The following is a 15,070-nucleotide window of genomic DNA, read 5'->3' as shown; positions in this document are numbered from 1 at the left end:
ATTATTGTTTGTAGGTTTTGTTGGTTTTCTTTTGTTGTTGTTGTTTTTTGTTTGTTGTTTTATAAGTAAACATGATAAGAAGAAAGACAGATCTCTCCAGGATCCTGCTTTACAAAGCATTAACTTAAATGGCATGCAGCATGTACCAAATCCATTACAATTTTCACTACGTCTTACTTATCTTTGCCTTTAAGCATTAAGGCACCTTCACAAGTTTGATAACAAACGTTGTATTCACTTTTTTAGAAGGACAATATGATGTTTCTATATTAAGTCTCATGTAATATTAAGTGGTTTAACATGGTCAGAGTTTGAAAAAAAAAAAGCAGTTATGAGTCTTAGTATATGTAACATGAAATCTCCAGACAGTTTCATATTGACAGAATATTCAAGCAACTAATTAAAAAAAAAAAAAATTAGGTTATACAAGGGTGTATTAATATTACTGCTACATCAGTTCACCTCCCCCTCACACTTTTATGGAATAAGCAGCTTCTACTACTTCAGCATGATCAAAACAAATTAGCTTAAAATCTCATTTTGTGTTATTTTAATTAGTATGAAAATATGGAAAAAAAAAACAATCATAAGAACTTTAATGCACTATAATTATTGTTCTGTATTAAAGTTCTATTTGTGAAAAATTTTATGTGCATTGTTTATGCAGAAATTAAAATGCTTGTATTTAGAATGCATTCTTATGATGAATAAATAAAATTTATTACCTCACTATTAAACCTAAAGCAGAGATCTCATATAATTTTCCCTGATATTTTTTTTGCTAAATCTTTTTTCTTTCTTCTACTCTTTAGACTACATTTTTACAACTAATTTCACGTATAGGGAAACTTTGAACATCTTGTTCATATGAATCAGAGAGCCATAGGATCATAGAATTTCTAGAGTTGGCAGGAACACTTAAAGGTCATCTAGTCCAACTCCCGTTCAATGAACAGGGACATCCACAGCTACATAGGTTGCTCAGAGCCTGGTCAAGCCTGATCTTGAATATCTCCAAGGACACAGCATCCACCACCTCTCTAGACAACCTGTTCCCATGCCTCACCACCTTTACTGCAAAAATTTTCTTCCTTACATCCAATCTGAGTCTCCCCTATTATAGTTTGAAACCATTTCCCCTCATCCTATCACTACAGACCCTGCTGAAGAGTCTGTCCCCTTCTTTCTTATAGTCTCCATTTGGACACTGAAAGGCTATCAGGTCTCCCCAAAGCCTTCCCTTCTCTTCTCCAGGCTGAACAGCCTCAGCTCTCCCAGCCTGTCCTCACAGGAGAGGTGTTCCATTCCATGGATTATTTTTTGTGGTCCACCTCTGGACGTGCTCCAACAGTTCTGTGTCTCTCCTGTTCTGAGGACTCCACATCTGGACACAGTACTCCAGGTTATGTCTCACCAGCAGAGTAGAGGGGCAGGATCACCTCTTTCAACCTGCTGATCACGCTTCTTTTGATGCAGCCCAGGACATGGTTGGCTTTCTGGGATAAGAGAGCACATTGCTGGCTCGTGCCCGGCTTGCCATCCACCAGTACCCTCAAATCCTTTTTGGAAGGACTGTTCTCTGTCCTTACATCCCCCAGCTTGTCTTAATAGCAGGGGTTGCCATGACTCAAGTGCAAGATCCTGTAGTTGGCTTTGCTGAACCTCATGAAGTGTACCTGGACCCACTGCTCAAGCCTGTCTAGGTCTCTCTGGATGGCATCCTATCCCTCAAGCATGTTGACCATACCACACAGCTTCATGTAATCCACAAACTTGCTGAGGGTGCACTTGATCCTACTGTCCATATCATTGATAAGAGATATTAAAGAGCATCAGTCCCAGGACTGACCCCTGAGGGACTTGTCATTGGTCTCCACATGGACACTACCATCACCACCCAAAGCGTGATGAGATTCTGTGATCATTACACCTCCTTTAGACAGAGGAAGAAGGATCCATCAACAGTTATACTTGATAAAGTCGCCAATATGGTTAGTGTGTTAGCCATGGATTCAGACTTCCAGAGCTTGTGATGAATATGTGCCAATAGGAATATGGTGGTATCATACTGTACATACTGCTCATTTGCTCTGTGTATGAGCAAGAAATTTTACTCTAGATCCATAACATATGGTAGTATCATTTTATTTTATATACATAGTAATTTAGTTTTCAGGAAAGCTGAGGAAGGACTTTTTATAAGGGCAGGTAGCAACAGGACAAGGGAAACGTTTTTAAACTGGAAGAGGGTAGATTTAGATTGGATATTAGGAAGAAATTATTTACTGTGAGAGTGGTGAGACACCGGAACAGGTTACCCAGTGAGGTTGTGGATACAGCTCCCTGGAAGCATTTGAGGTCAGGATGTGTGGATACAAGGAAGAATATTCAGAGCAGAAGCTGTGGAGCAAGATAAACAGCATGAGAAAGGAATGCTGAGAACTAAGGAAGGCTCCAGGAGAGAAAAACAAAAGTCAAGTAAGCTGTGTGATGGCTGCATGAAAATGACCCTGATTGGAAGAAGAGCATGTGGCAAGGAATGACTCATGACTGGTCAGATAAGCTCTTGCATGTACTATTAAGAAGTGTTTGTGGAATGTTTTGTTGACATGTAAAGGGGGGTGGGTAAATTACAAGAGAAAACTTGGGATTGTATATAGGTGATGTGAGAACCTGTAATAAATGGTATGGATTGTTCACATCTGAGTCCATGCTTCAGATGCTGAAAGGCTGGTTGGGACTTTGAGCAACCTGGTCTAGTGGGAGGTGTCCCTGCCTATAGCAGGGGGGTTGGAACTAGGTGATCTTAAAGGTCCCTTCCAAAGCAAACCATTCTATGATTCTATGATACTGTAATAATGAACCTGTACATTGATCCATTCATGCATTAAGACACCCTGCGAGTACAGATAAACAGAAGAAGACATAGGAAATGTCAAAGAATTTGGAACAGGCTAGAACTAAATCCTTTAAGTGCTTTTATTTTAACCTTTCACTTTCATGGGACTTTATAAGTTCTGTTGCATTTTTGAAGTTTACGAATAGTATTATTTCCATTAGTTAACCATGATGTCCAGTCTTGGTAAGGCAGCTTCTTTATTAGGTCTGTAGATTTTTTTAAGTAAACTCAGAAAATGGCATAAAGATAGTACTTACTGAGATTTTGAATAGTAGATAAATTGCTTTCAATTATAGTTACAAAAAGAAGGTGCTTTTTTGCAACAGGATCACATTCCAATGAAAAACGAGGTTATGAAAAATATGCTACACTTCAAGTTGCTATTACAGACCTTTATGACATTTCTTAGAATTAATCTTACTAAATCTCAAGTATCAGCCAAATAGCCCTCAGAGCTAAACATTTTAGATTTCATTTTATAGTCAGTTGAGAGAAATATGAGGTTTTAGAGCAGTATTCATGTGTTCTCTTTTAGTCATCCACTTTACAAGGAGATTACTTGATCCTTAGGAATGGCTATTTCTTGCTATCAATCACCTTCATTTGACTTGCTGAGTCACTGTTGGTATTTATATTGGATGATATAAATTCAGTCCATCTGCTCCCAAGTACACAATGATGGAATCATGGAATCATCAGGGATAAGATAATGAAATGTCTGGAAATGCTTTGCACCTTTTTCAACACTCTTTGGGTCCAATTCTGATTTTCATATCCTCTGTCATTGTCAATTCCTGGCATTGATATAATGTGCAGTAATTATCACTTATGTGCATCCATGAAGAGCAGTCAAGGAAGTATGCAATAAAAAGTAATCACCCTCTAGTAGGACATTAATCTCCACTGTTTTCTGAAGTGAATGATAAGGTTTTGATTTTGACCTATGTCTTAAAATATACATTCTACACTGTATCATCTCCCATCTCTTTTATAAAGGTGAGGTTGTTTCCAGAATAGAAATAATGACAGACAGTATTTTTTTATTATTATTATTATTATTTTTTTGCAGAGGTTTTTTCCCAATCTAACTTTTCTATTTCTATTAAGTATTATTTGCAGACCAGAGTCATCAGCTGCAAGGGAGGAAGACAGGCATTCTATGTTTTTTTTTTTTTTTTTTTTTTTTTGTGTGTGTGTGTGTGTGTGTGTGTGTGTTTACTTCTTTATAGTTCTGCATTTTTCATCAGTGAAAATTCAGAGTTAACTCTTTTTTTTCTCTGTTTATTGTAGATATTCAAATTAACAAGTACACAAATAAAAATAGATGCTACTCAGTCTATACAAGAAGAGGGCACAATCTAAACTGAGGAAAAACTTAGCATCTGACAATTTTCTGTATTTTCAGACTATTTATTCATCATATATTAGTGGCCAAAAGCAAAATCAAACCAAATTAACCCCAGAACCATGCATGACTCAAAGTTTTTTTCACTTGACAGCACTGATGAATCATGTGATGTTTTGGTAGTCAGTCCAGCATCTGCCATAAGTTAAACCATATCTCTTAAAAATGAAAACCTTTTTCCTAACAGAAAAATTTTCCTGTCCTGAGAAACTTCAGTCCACTTTTATTCACATCCCTTTTTCATTCCTACAGATAAAACTGATCTCTTTAAAAGGTCAACTTATTTTACCTTCTCATTCTTCAAACTAGAGTCTTTATATTATTGTTTATTTAATTTAAATTTACATTTTTTTATAAATAATCTGAAAAAGTTAATAACAGAAATAAATAACACTTTAGACTCATACATTGTCAGTTATAACAACAGTTTTTTTCAGCTAATCAGTGCTAGCATGGCTTTGAAATTATGGGAATTTGCCATTTCAAATAACCATTTTTATAACAACTTTATTTTTAAAAATTAGTATATGTAAGAAACTACTTTGGTAGATGAATCTGCAGCTGGAAAAAAAATATGTCATTTCCAAGAAAATGCTAATGAATCAGTCACAGGGATATAAAAAATATGATAAATAAAACAACACCTCTCTTTTTACAAACTATGTTGTTATTTTCATCCTAATATTGCTCCCTCTTTGTTTGAGTAAGCTGATTAAATTGGCCAGATCACATGGCCATTGGAATGTACTGCCAAAGTCCACTCTATTTCAATGGTGCAGAAAATTACAACATTACAGAGTGATAAGCAAATCCTATTAACAAATTAAAATTCCCCTGAGTGGAAACCCTCTTGAAAACATCTGGCAGTATATCAGAGAAGTGTATTAGCCAAAATATGATGTGGTACATTTTCATTTCCTGGTCTGAGAACAAAAACAAAAAACTCTGTTGTGTAACTGAAATATCATACTCATGTTTTTAAAGAAAACTAGCCCACTGGCATATAAATACCAGTTTTTTAGATATCAATCTTAAGCTGCTACTTTCTCCTTATGAAGTAAATAACCAAAGAAAATATTCCAAGATAAAAGTTACCTTGAAAATACAATAATAATAATAGTAAAAAGAAGAAAGATTAATTAAATAAATTTTCAAGAGAACAAATTTTGCATTCATGCAACAAATATGGTAGGAGACTTCAAGAATTATTCCCAAAAGCTAACTTCAGATAGAAAGACTTAGTTTATTTCAATTCTCTTTAGGCAGTGAACTTCAGTACTTAAGTTTGTTTTATGACACACAAAAAGCAAAAAAAAAAAAAAGGAAGGAAAGAAGGAAGGAAGGGAGGGAGGAAAGGAGGAAGGGAGGAAGGAAGTATGAACAGGACTGCACAACACCTGGCTTCCAGCCTGTTGCACACCTTTCCAGAAGTATCCCAAATGTTCTACTGCTCCTTTTGCTACAAGCAAAACCACACAATACACAGTTAATATCTTTTCATATCTGTATCTCAGTGAGATATAACCTTTCTCTTACACTAAACGCAATCAAGCACTGAGCTCTGGAGAGGAAAAAAAAAAAAAAAAAAGAGAAAGGTCTCAAGGGCAACAGGGTTCAGCTAGCAGGTTTTAAGGGAGCAGTATTTTATCCTTCACCTGTCTCAATCTGGCTCAGAAGTGGGAATACTCAACTCTGCCAGAGTAAGATTTTCAGCTTCTCAGGCAATGATTTGGCAGCTTCTGCCATGGCAACACAAAGCAGTTCAAATACACGTTTAAAGAACAAAAGGTAACAGAGATGGAAGCATCAGCTGCCAACAAAAGATTTTTGCTTGAGTACATCACATGGCCTGCTTTGCTTTGAGCTGGATTCCATTGCTGGGTGAAGTCTATTTTATAGTAGCATCACATTCTGTGGGTACATTTTAGCACAATGATTGTGTGATGGGCACAGAATGGAAAGGGAACGGAGGTGTATTTTACAGCTCAGGGACAGGTGCAGATAAATACATGAAAGGTGAAGAGCTCTTTCAGAAAATACCATTGTGATTTTCCTGAAGTTTTTGCTTTCCTTCAGAACTTTGGATTCATAGCTAGTCAGGCAATCTTAGGAAAATGGGTTTGAGCTCACATCACCACTGCAAGAACTTCAGAAAGAAGCACCTGAAAGAGGCAGCCCACATAACATCAGCTTGACTGATCACTTCCTAGTCTGTTTAGGAAGAAGCATGGCATGCAACAGGTGACAAAAAAGAGGTATGGCACTTGACTGAAAAGAACTATCTCACTATTCAGTCAGTACTGATGTGCAATACTTGGTTTATTCTCTCTTCACAAATGATGAACCGTGAACAGAACAAGGGAAAGTTTGTAAAACAATGACACTGAAATGCACTCAAACTCTTCTGTGCAGTCTGTTCATTGCTTCCCTAAGACTGTCTGAATTTATTTTGACATCTTAGGAGTAGCAGGCTGTGTCACAGCACAAAGAGACACAGTCACTAGCCATAGCTATAGCTGCCTATAACAAACATGATCATTCTGAATACTCAAAATTTATGAATATCCAGTTCAGAGCTCTTTTCCAAGCAAGAACTGTGCCAAAAGAATGAGAATACAGCCAGTTCCTTATACACAATTGCAAATGTTGTTTCTTAATGGAGACAAAACAAATTTCTATTTTTTTTTTATTGTGTACGTATAGAGCACAGACTTAATTTTTCATTTACAAGAATGGAAGATTTCTGGTCCAGCTGGACACAGGACCCATAGAGCAGGATACAAAGATTAAGGAGAAAATCATTCTCTCATTAATTCTATGACAATCTTTCTCACAGACTTGAACAAAGTGAAAGCTCATAACTTGAATGACGTTAAGTGTGGGAAAGTACTGAATTACAAAGCAGGCTGACATCCACAGGTAGAGAAGGATGACAGTTAAGTCTTACACCTATAGTGAGGGACTTTGGAAGATTCTGTCACTATACACATAAAAAAGTATAGCTAATTATGCCATCCAGAAATTCTCCTTGGTGTTGCACATAGGCTTTAGTGATGCATAAGTAAGAATGTAATGAGGAACACTATATGGAAGTGTGAACCTTGTCAATTGCTCCAGAGCTGGGAAGAAATGTAGCTGGAACAAAGGTACATACAATTTTGGATGTAGTCAGAGCAGAACCTCCATGGACAGACAATCTCAATCATGACTTCGCAAGTTACTACCAGAACTCCACTTTCTGAATTAGAGAAATTCTGATAAGCAAGGCTGCTCTGGATATTTGCAATTTTCTCTTTTCTGTCAATGACTCCCAAAAATTTGTTAATGACAAGTTTTAGTTTCCCAAAGATAGCTTCACAGGTGATCATCTATATACAAATGTTTATTAGAGGTTTATTAGAGGTTTATATGTCATCCAGCATGACATATAACCACAGGCAGTGATCTTCAGGATATACACAGTATCAGGGACAAATCCAGATCTCATTACAATGAGTATCTCCTAGAGTGCATTAGCCTATAATATTGCAAGCAAGCTATTATCACCTAAGAATTATTTATTTGAGTAGATGCTTTTATTAACAAACATACAGTCTTAAATAATGCCTATTAAGTTAACCTTGTCTGGAACTTCCCTCTAACACTAAGGATAACTGTATTGAAATGGCCTGTGTTTACACTGAACTCAGCTGTCCTCCAAACCATGGCAGCAACATTCAAATTGCATGCTGAAGAACGATCCTGTGGCTGTGACAGTTTCTGGATTGTGTGAAGGAATATCTTGGAAGACTATAAAATGGCATGTGCCAAAACTATGCTAAGTATCCTTTTCAGCCTTTATTCATTTAGGAAACAATTTCACTGATCAAAAAAACCTCTGTCTTCTTGGGATATCTGCTTAAACTGTCTTCTGTTCTAAGGAAACGTAAGGGTTCCTGTGCTCAAAGGTAGTTTCTTCTATCCCTGTTGTCTCTCCTGTGTGTGATTAGATTTAACACTGTCAGATATGACATTTGAAAGGCCTTCCATTAAATAACCTTCAAAATAAAATCTAACTAAAAGCTAGTGCTGATACTGAAGAATGAATAATTGATACTAAGAGAAAGCAGTAAGAAATGATACAGTGTGCTTCTAATAAAACTACACATTACACACAGTTTTAACTAAACAAATTGCAAGTACATCATTATTCAGTTGATACCCTTGTAAAGCCTTTTACTTATTTCAGATAAAACAACACGCAACTACTGAACTATCTTTTCATAAAATCAAATTCTTCAGTTATAATTCTTTTATGTAAAACAAACAAACAAAAAAAAGCAACACTAAAAAGGAACATAAAGTCCATTTAACAGCCTTTATAGCACGTGTTTTAAGACATCACAAGTTTTCAGTTTTAATCAAATTGCGTTTTAGAGATGCATCTAACATATCATTTTTTATAATTAATGTTGCTTCTTCACAGAAACTTTAATACTCTCTACCGCATACTTTTGGCAGACCAATTTTCTTGTTTTCCTTTTACTACTTCTAGATGGACATGTGCCTTTATTTAGGAGCAGCTCTTATCAAGTCTGTACAGGACTTAATACTCTGCTGGCTGCCATGTAATTTTACCTTGCAAATTATTTAGAAGTTTATTTGCTTATACATGAGTGAACACAGTCCAGTTTCACAGTGTGTCAGGACTCGGTCTTCTACATATTCAGGGGTAGAAAGAGAGCAACATAATGTATAAAATATTACAAGTTATAGGCACTTTCTTTAATAGAATAGTATCTGTTTAAGAAGAGGATAAAAATAAGTCTGCAAGTGCTGCCTATTTTAAAAGATAAATAACACAACAATAAGCAAAGCAAATAAAATTAAATGAACATTGTATCTCAAGCATTTGTCCAACTTTACTCACATGTATAGTCTCAAAAACATGATTGAATTTGAAACATTAGCTTTATTTAATATGCCAATTCCTGACAGATGGCAACTTCTTCCTGAATTTGATTAGAGTTTAAAATATTCACTTTCCTTTGCAAATTAGATATAATTCTGACTTCACAGAACAGGCAAAGAGAATATATTCCTTTTTTTCTCTATAAATATGTACAAGACATTGTATGTAATAATAATAATTAAAGGAACACAACTTCATCATGAAAAAGAAAAATAAACATTCTGAAAATTAATGGAGCCTTTAGGTTGTAGGATAGCAGAGAAGGTTTTTTTTTTTTCCCCTCATGGTCTTTTTTTTTTTTTTTTTTTTAACTGCAAAAATATTTGAAATATATATATTTATATATGTATATCTTATATTATCGTATATATATATGTATAATTTTATGAATGCATACCTTATATACATATCTAAATAGATGTAAAAGTGAAATTGTTTAGAACCTACTGGAATGGAAAACTTTTTAGAGGTTATTAAATGTGAAACCAAATAAGAAAAAAGCACAGTACTTTGTTACTCTAGGGTTTTTTTTTTGTTTTTTTTTTTTTGTTTTTTTTTAGGATAAAGGTTGAACAATTTTCCTTAAAAATAAAAGCTTAAAAAATAGTTTGTTAAAAAAAAAAAAATTAACAAACAAGCTGTCAAAAGTGATAGAAGGGCTTATAAAAGCTAGTATTATCTCAGCAAAATATTATCTTTAATATAGTGATGTGAAAGATTTCTAAACTGATCAGAATTATGTTTACATAAATATAATTAAATTCCAATGTAAGTTTTGAATGCGTATAGGAAAATGGCCTTAGTGTTGAAATACATACAATCTGTTCACTTTCTTCAACTTTTTTAATAATACCATTTTGGTTTTGGATTTGAAAACTTTCTTTTCTCCCTTTCTAAATGCATTCTGTAACTGCGAGCCGAAAAGCCTCTGTTTTGGGCCAGATCATACATTCAGAGTCTTGCTAAAAATACTATCTATTAGATAATATAATATAAAATGGTTCACTTTTAAAAATCACATTTAAAAAATATTTGCAGTGTAATAATACTCTTTGCTTCTAAGGTTTTGCAAACAAGCCCACGTTCATGTATATTTTAGTCAAGTGTTCAGTCATCCTCAGGGAAAACATCTCTCAAACAGCAGCAGCAACTATACATGAAATTAAATGTTTCAGGATGCATATCGTCAAAACAATTACAACTAGCTACTTGGGCAAACTGTAGAACTCATAATAATAAATACAATTAACAAATTCTATATGCACCCAACAGAAATAGCTATACAGGTGTGAGACTTGTTGAAAAGTCAAAATTTAATGAACTGTTGATGAACTCTCTTGTTTGGACCCTCTAGGAGTTCAAATACTCCCTTCTGCATGTATCCATTAGCACAAAACAAACAAACAAACAAACAAACAAACAAAAACCTAGATCTCAAGAAGCAAGAAAAACATGAGAATTTAGACATTTGCAATAGAAGACAATATTAATGATCTTTTACCATTTTGTTAAGTTTATTTGTTCATCTGAAGTTTTTACATCAGACTTCTGTTCCATTTAAAAATAAGTGGATTCGGCATCCCTGAAGGAATTTAATACACATAGGTTGGAGATGTGACTTGGTAGGTCACATCACCTTGGACTTGATAATCTTGAAGGTCTTTTCCAATCTTTGATTCTATGATTCAATACATTTTACCTTAAACGGCTTCTATGCCTGAGTACAAGAGGCTACATCTCTGATTCATCTGAATAAAGTATTCTGTTTACACTGTAATTTCTCTAAAAGATCTGTAAACACATTATCTTCCAACTATCCTTTTTTTATTTGCTTATTTATTTATTCTTGGAGAGAAGAAGGTATTTACCAGAAAAGGGAAATAGATAGAAAAACAGAAGAATTCCCTACATGTCAAAATGGTTTGCTTTTCCTGGGATAAAGACGAAAGAGCTAACTAAACTTACCACAAATAACAGTTGTTATTATTTTTTTTCTACATACTGTGCAGTCAGTTATTAGAACTGGACATCTGAATTCTCTACATATTGTGTCTAGACCATGTATGTTCCAGATTACAGACGAAAACTGAAATCTGTTAGCTATAACATCATGGGGAGCAGCTCCACAGCTATTTTCTTTATTTTTCAGTGTTCTTGCTGACATCCACTTAGCAGAGAATAAAATGATCTGGCTTTAAGGAAAAGGGGGCATGAACTAGAACTAGAGGGCTAGAAAAGATGTTCAAAATTTATGAATCTAGATAAATCATGAGAGATATTGGAAAAGCAAGGGGAAATGTATGAATAAGGTTTGAGGGGACAGGCAAAGAACATTGGAAAGTAGAATGATTAACCAAGGATCAAAGACTACGTTTACTTCAGTAAATTCATCCCACTTATCTAAGCGCTCCCTGACCAGCAGTGAGTTATCACTACTGAATTGTTGGTAGCACTTTTAAATGTTCTCACACTCTACACAAGGATGTCCACATCCACGATGATTCTATGCATCTAGGATATGTTCAAGGCTTGTTGAAAGAGTGCTGGTTGAGTATGGCTAAAACTGTGTCAGGATCAATAAAAATAATCATGTTCTGATGTCTGCAAATGTTTCCCAGCAATCTGCTTTACTTATGTAACTGTAGCAAGGAAGTTTAGGAGTTGGTTAAGATGCCTGATGAAGAGAAATGAAACAGAGAAACAAACAGAATGAAACATAGAAACAAACAAGAATTTCAAGAGAGAAGTGCAAAATCTGAAAATAAATGAGAACGAAGAACCTGATGAAGCAGGAATGGAAGACAGGGTAATCAAAACCTGAAGGTTCTATGGAATCCAAAACATGTTCTCTTTTAGCGTGCAAGATTAATGTAATCACTCCTTCTGGTCATCAAATTGTGAAATTTATTTTTAAAATGTACACTTGAGAAGACACCTTCAGAGTCTTATTTTGTCTCCAGAATGGGTTAGAGCTAAAAGGATAATGGTCTATTACCAGTGCAAGTGTTAGAAATTAGAGATCTTTGTGACGATCTCAAATTTCCAGTTCCTCAAGGTGACATTACAATGGCACATGATGCTGACATTTTAAAGGTAGTTCAGGCTTTATGTGACAGTTTAAAGGAAATAATATTATGGATGCAAATTAACACAAGGAAAATTAGAAAACATTAAACTTACTGTGAAGGTTTTTTTGTTTGATTGTTTGTTTGTTTTTTGTGAAAGCTGGTCCTTAACCACCTGACCACAATATAAAACCTTGAAGTTTTACAGCTCATATGAGAAACAGAGTACAACATTTTGCAGAGAGAAATCATGGTGAGTGAAGCAACTGAAAATCTTATGCAAGAAGTAGAATGTCTTAGCTCTTTTCTACTTTTTCATTACCACATCCATTCTTCACAGCTCCCAAAGGTAACCAATACAGTTCTGAGATAGCTTCATTAATTCTGGAAAGTTAAGTATTTGTTTGCTTTCTTCTTCCTCATTCTTTTCTTAAAATAATCTTAATCTATACCTAGATTTTATCATTTGCTGTCACTATGAACTATGCTGTGTGTTCATTTATGATCATTTTCGTGAAAGCAGAGGCAAGAGAACCATGCTGTACTTCAGTATTTCCAGAGTTTTGCTCCCAGTGGAACAACACTGTCGTTCATCTTCCTCTACCTCTAATGCACTTACAGAATGATTTACTGTTACTTGTAATGCCTTTGGCTATTCTGACCAAAGGTATTCTTGATTTTGCCCCAGTATTCCTGTACTATTCATTTTACCCTCATACCTAGTAATGTGACTGCATCTTTCTCATGCTTGATGAAAAGTACTTACATTTTTTCATTTCAAGGGTCCCTAGCTTGAGATCCTCTGGATGACATACTGTCCTAAACAGCAAATCTAAAATTAAATGGAGTAGATACTGTCCTTTGAAGATGGTCTGACATCCCTATTATCTGAGCTTCTGAAACATGATTCCCAAAAAAGAACATTTTTAAACTTAAATTATGTTTGATTGTTGTTCTTGGTTCCTATTATGAGAGTAAAAACCACTTAATATGTAATAAAATAAACAGCACATATCCTGATCAAATATTTCAAAGCAAAGAGCATCTTATGATTAGATTATTAGTTAGACAAGATTAAAACTAAAGGTTATGTACTATCCATTTAAAATTGAAGTTAAAATCAAATGCTTAATAGCAAAATTATGACAAAATAGTATTAAACAATGTAAGGATGTCTTTGAGGAAACAGAAAGTAGCTTGTGTTTTATAATAGCATGATTTATATGCAACAGGAGACAAATTCAGACTACAAATCTTGTTGGTACTTCCTATCTTTTAATTACTTTATTTTGTGACCTTAGTATTCTTCAATATTAATTCACTTCGGTACACTGTGCATAAAAGCTTGTTTAAGAAGGATTAAAAAGAAGAATTTATTATGCATTAAAGCATAACATCTATTCAGAAGGAAGTTCTGAGTTATTAACTCTGAGTTACGAGCTATTCAGAAACATTATACAACCAAGTGTCAGCTTATACTATGAAAAGAGAACAACACCCAGATCTCAACAATAAACTTTCAAAAGATCTATATGAGTATGTAAACTGGAATTAGACCAAAATAGCAATATAGAGTAATCTTCAAAAATATAGGTATTCCTTCAATGACTTAATGAAATCTGAATTATACACATAATGAGGCACTCTTTTCTATGTATTTCAAAATCAGTAAATAGATACCATTTTCTTGACTGTTCTCATGTGCTCATATGCCCAACATATTTAATACATCAGGGATAAAAGAATGTTAGAATTTAGCCCTAGGATTTGTAAGTGTTTTGAATGATTAACATTCATTTAAAAAAAAAAAAAAGATTAGAAAAGAAATATAATTTATTTGCATGCAGCACATAAAACCATCAACATAAAACTATCAGTATCTTTGACTCTAGGAAGTATAATGTATGTATTGCAATACCTGTATATGCAAACTGAACAAGATCCCATAATGCATTGGGGTCTATGCCTTCCATTTTGATCTCTTCTTGCTTGGCTTCACAAACATCGCTTGTAAACATGGCAGCAAAGTAGTCAGAGACAGAACTGAGGACAAGTCTGAAAAAAGTTAAAAGCTAGTGTTGATACATGTCTTAAAAATTCCAGATTTTCAAACTCTTAAAAATCTTTAATAATAAATTAGCAGGATCAATGCATAACAAATGCATATAAGCAGTAAAGTACAGCATGACATTCAATTCCAAATTGATTCTGCTTCCTGTGTTATGAACCAAGAGGCACATTAGCACATGCATATAAAAAAGACATAGACATTAGCTTTCAATCTTTATGATGTCTCCTATCATGCAGGTGACAAGATAACCTCCCTGTGTCAAAGAAAAATTAAAAGAGAAACAAATTTCCTACTCCAGAAGTACCCCATATTGGGCTTAGTTTTGATAAACTTTAGTATCAGCATGTAACTTCACAAGAGCCTTTGATCTTCAGAAAGACTTAACAGCTGCTATTCGATAAAAATAAATAAATAAATAACAAAGCCATGATAATGCAGGAGTGTTGCTTTTTTGTTCATGTTAATAAACGTTTCGAAAGGAAAATAATTTCACAGTACCTGTAAAATGTGATACTTTGTTTGAAGATCTGATTTACGTAAGTCAAAATCATGGCAAGCAATAGATACATTTGCCATTTTAACATCATAAGTTCATACATTCTTTTTAAGTAACATTTATAGAATCACAGAACGGCTTAGATTGGAAAGACCTTATAGGTTATTGAGCTCCAATTCTCCT

The 15,070-nt window shown here is 34.4% G+C and overlaps 1 protein-coding gene across 2 annotated transcripts in view; it reads right to left on the bottom strand.

The window, feature by feature from the left end:
* KLHL1 (kelch like family member 1) overlaps positions 1-15,070 on the bottom strand; it is a 220,507-nt gene that overhangs the window by 119,729 nt on the left and 85,708 nt on the right. For both annotated transcript variants that reach the window (XM_416994.7, XM_040654991.2), the window contains exon 3: positions 14,239-14,375. In XM_416994.7, the coding sequence (XP_416994.2) occupies positions 14,239-14,375 (137 nt within the window). The remainder of the gene's footprint in view (positions 1-14,238; positions 14,376-15,070) is intronic.

This window comes from Gallus gallus, chromosome 1 (genome assembly GCF_016699485.2).
Source record: "Gallus gallus isolate bGalGal1 chromosome 1, bGalGal1.mat.broiler.GRCg7b, whole genome shotgun sequence".
Lineage (NCBI taxonomy): Eukaryota > Metazoa > Chordata > Aves > Galliformes > Phasianidae > Gallus > Gallus gallus.
This window is presented reverse-complemented; position numbering and strand designations above follow the sequence as displayed.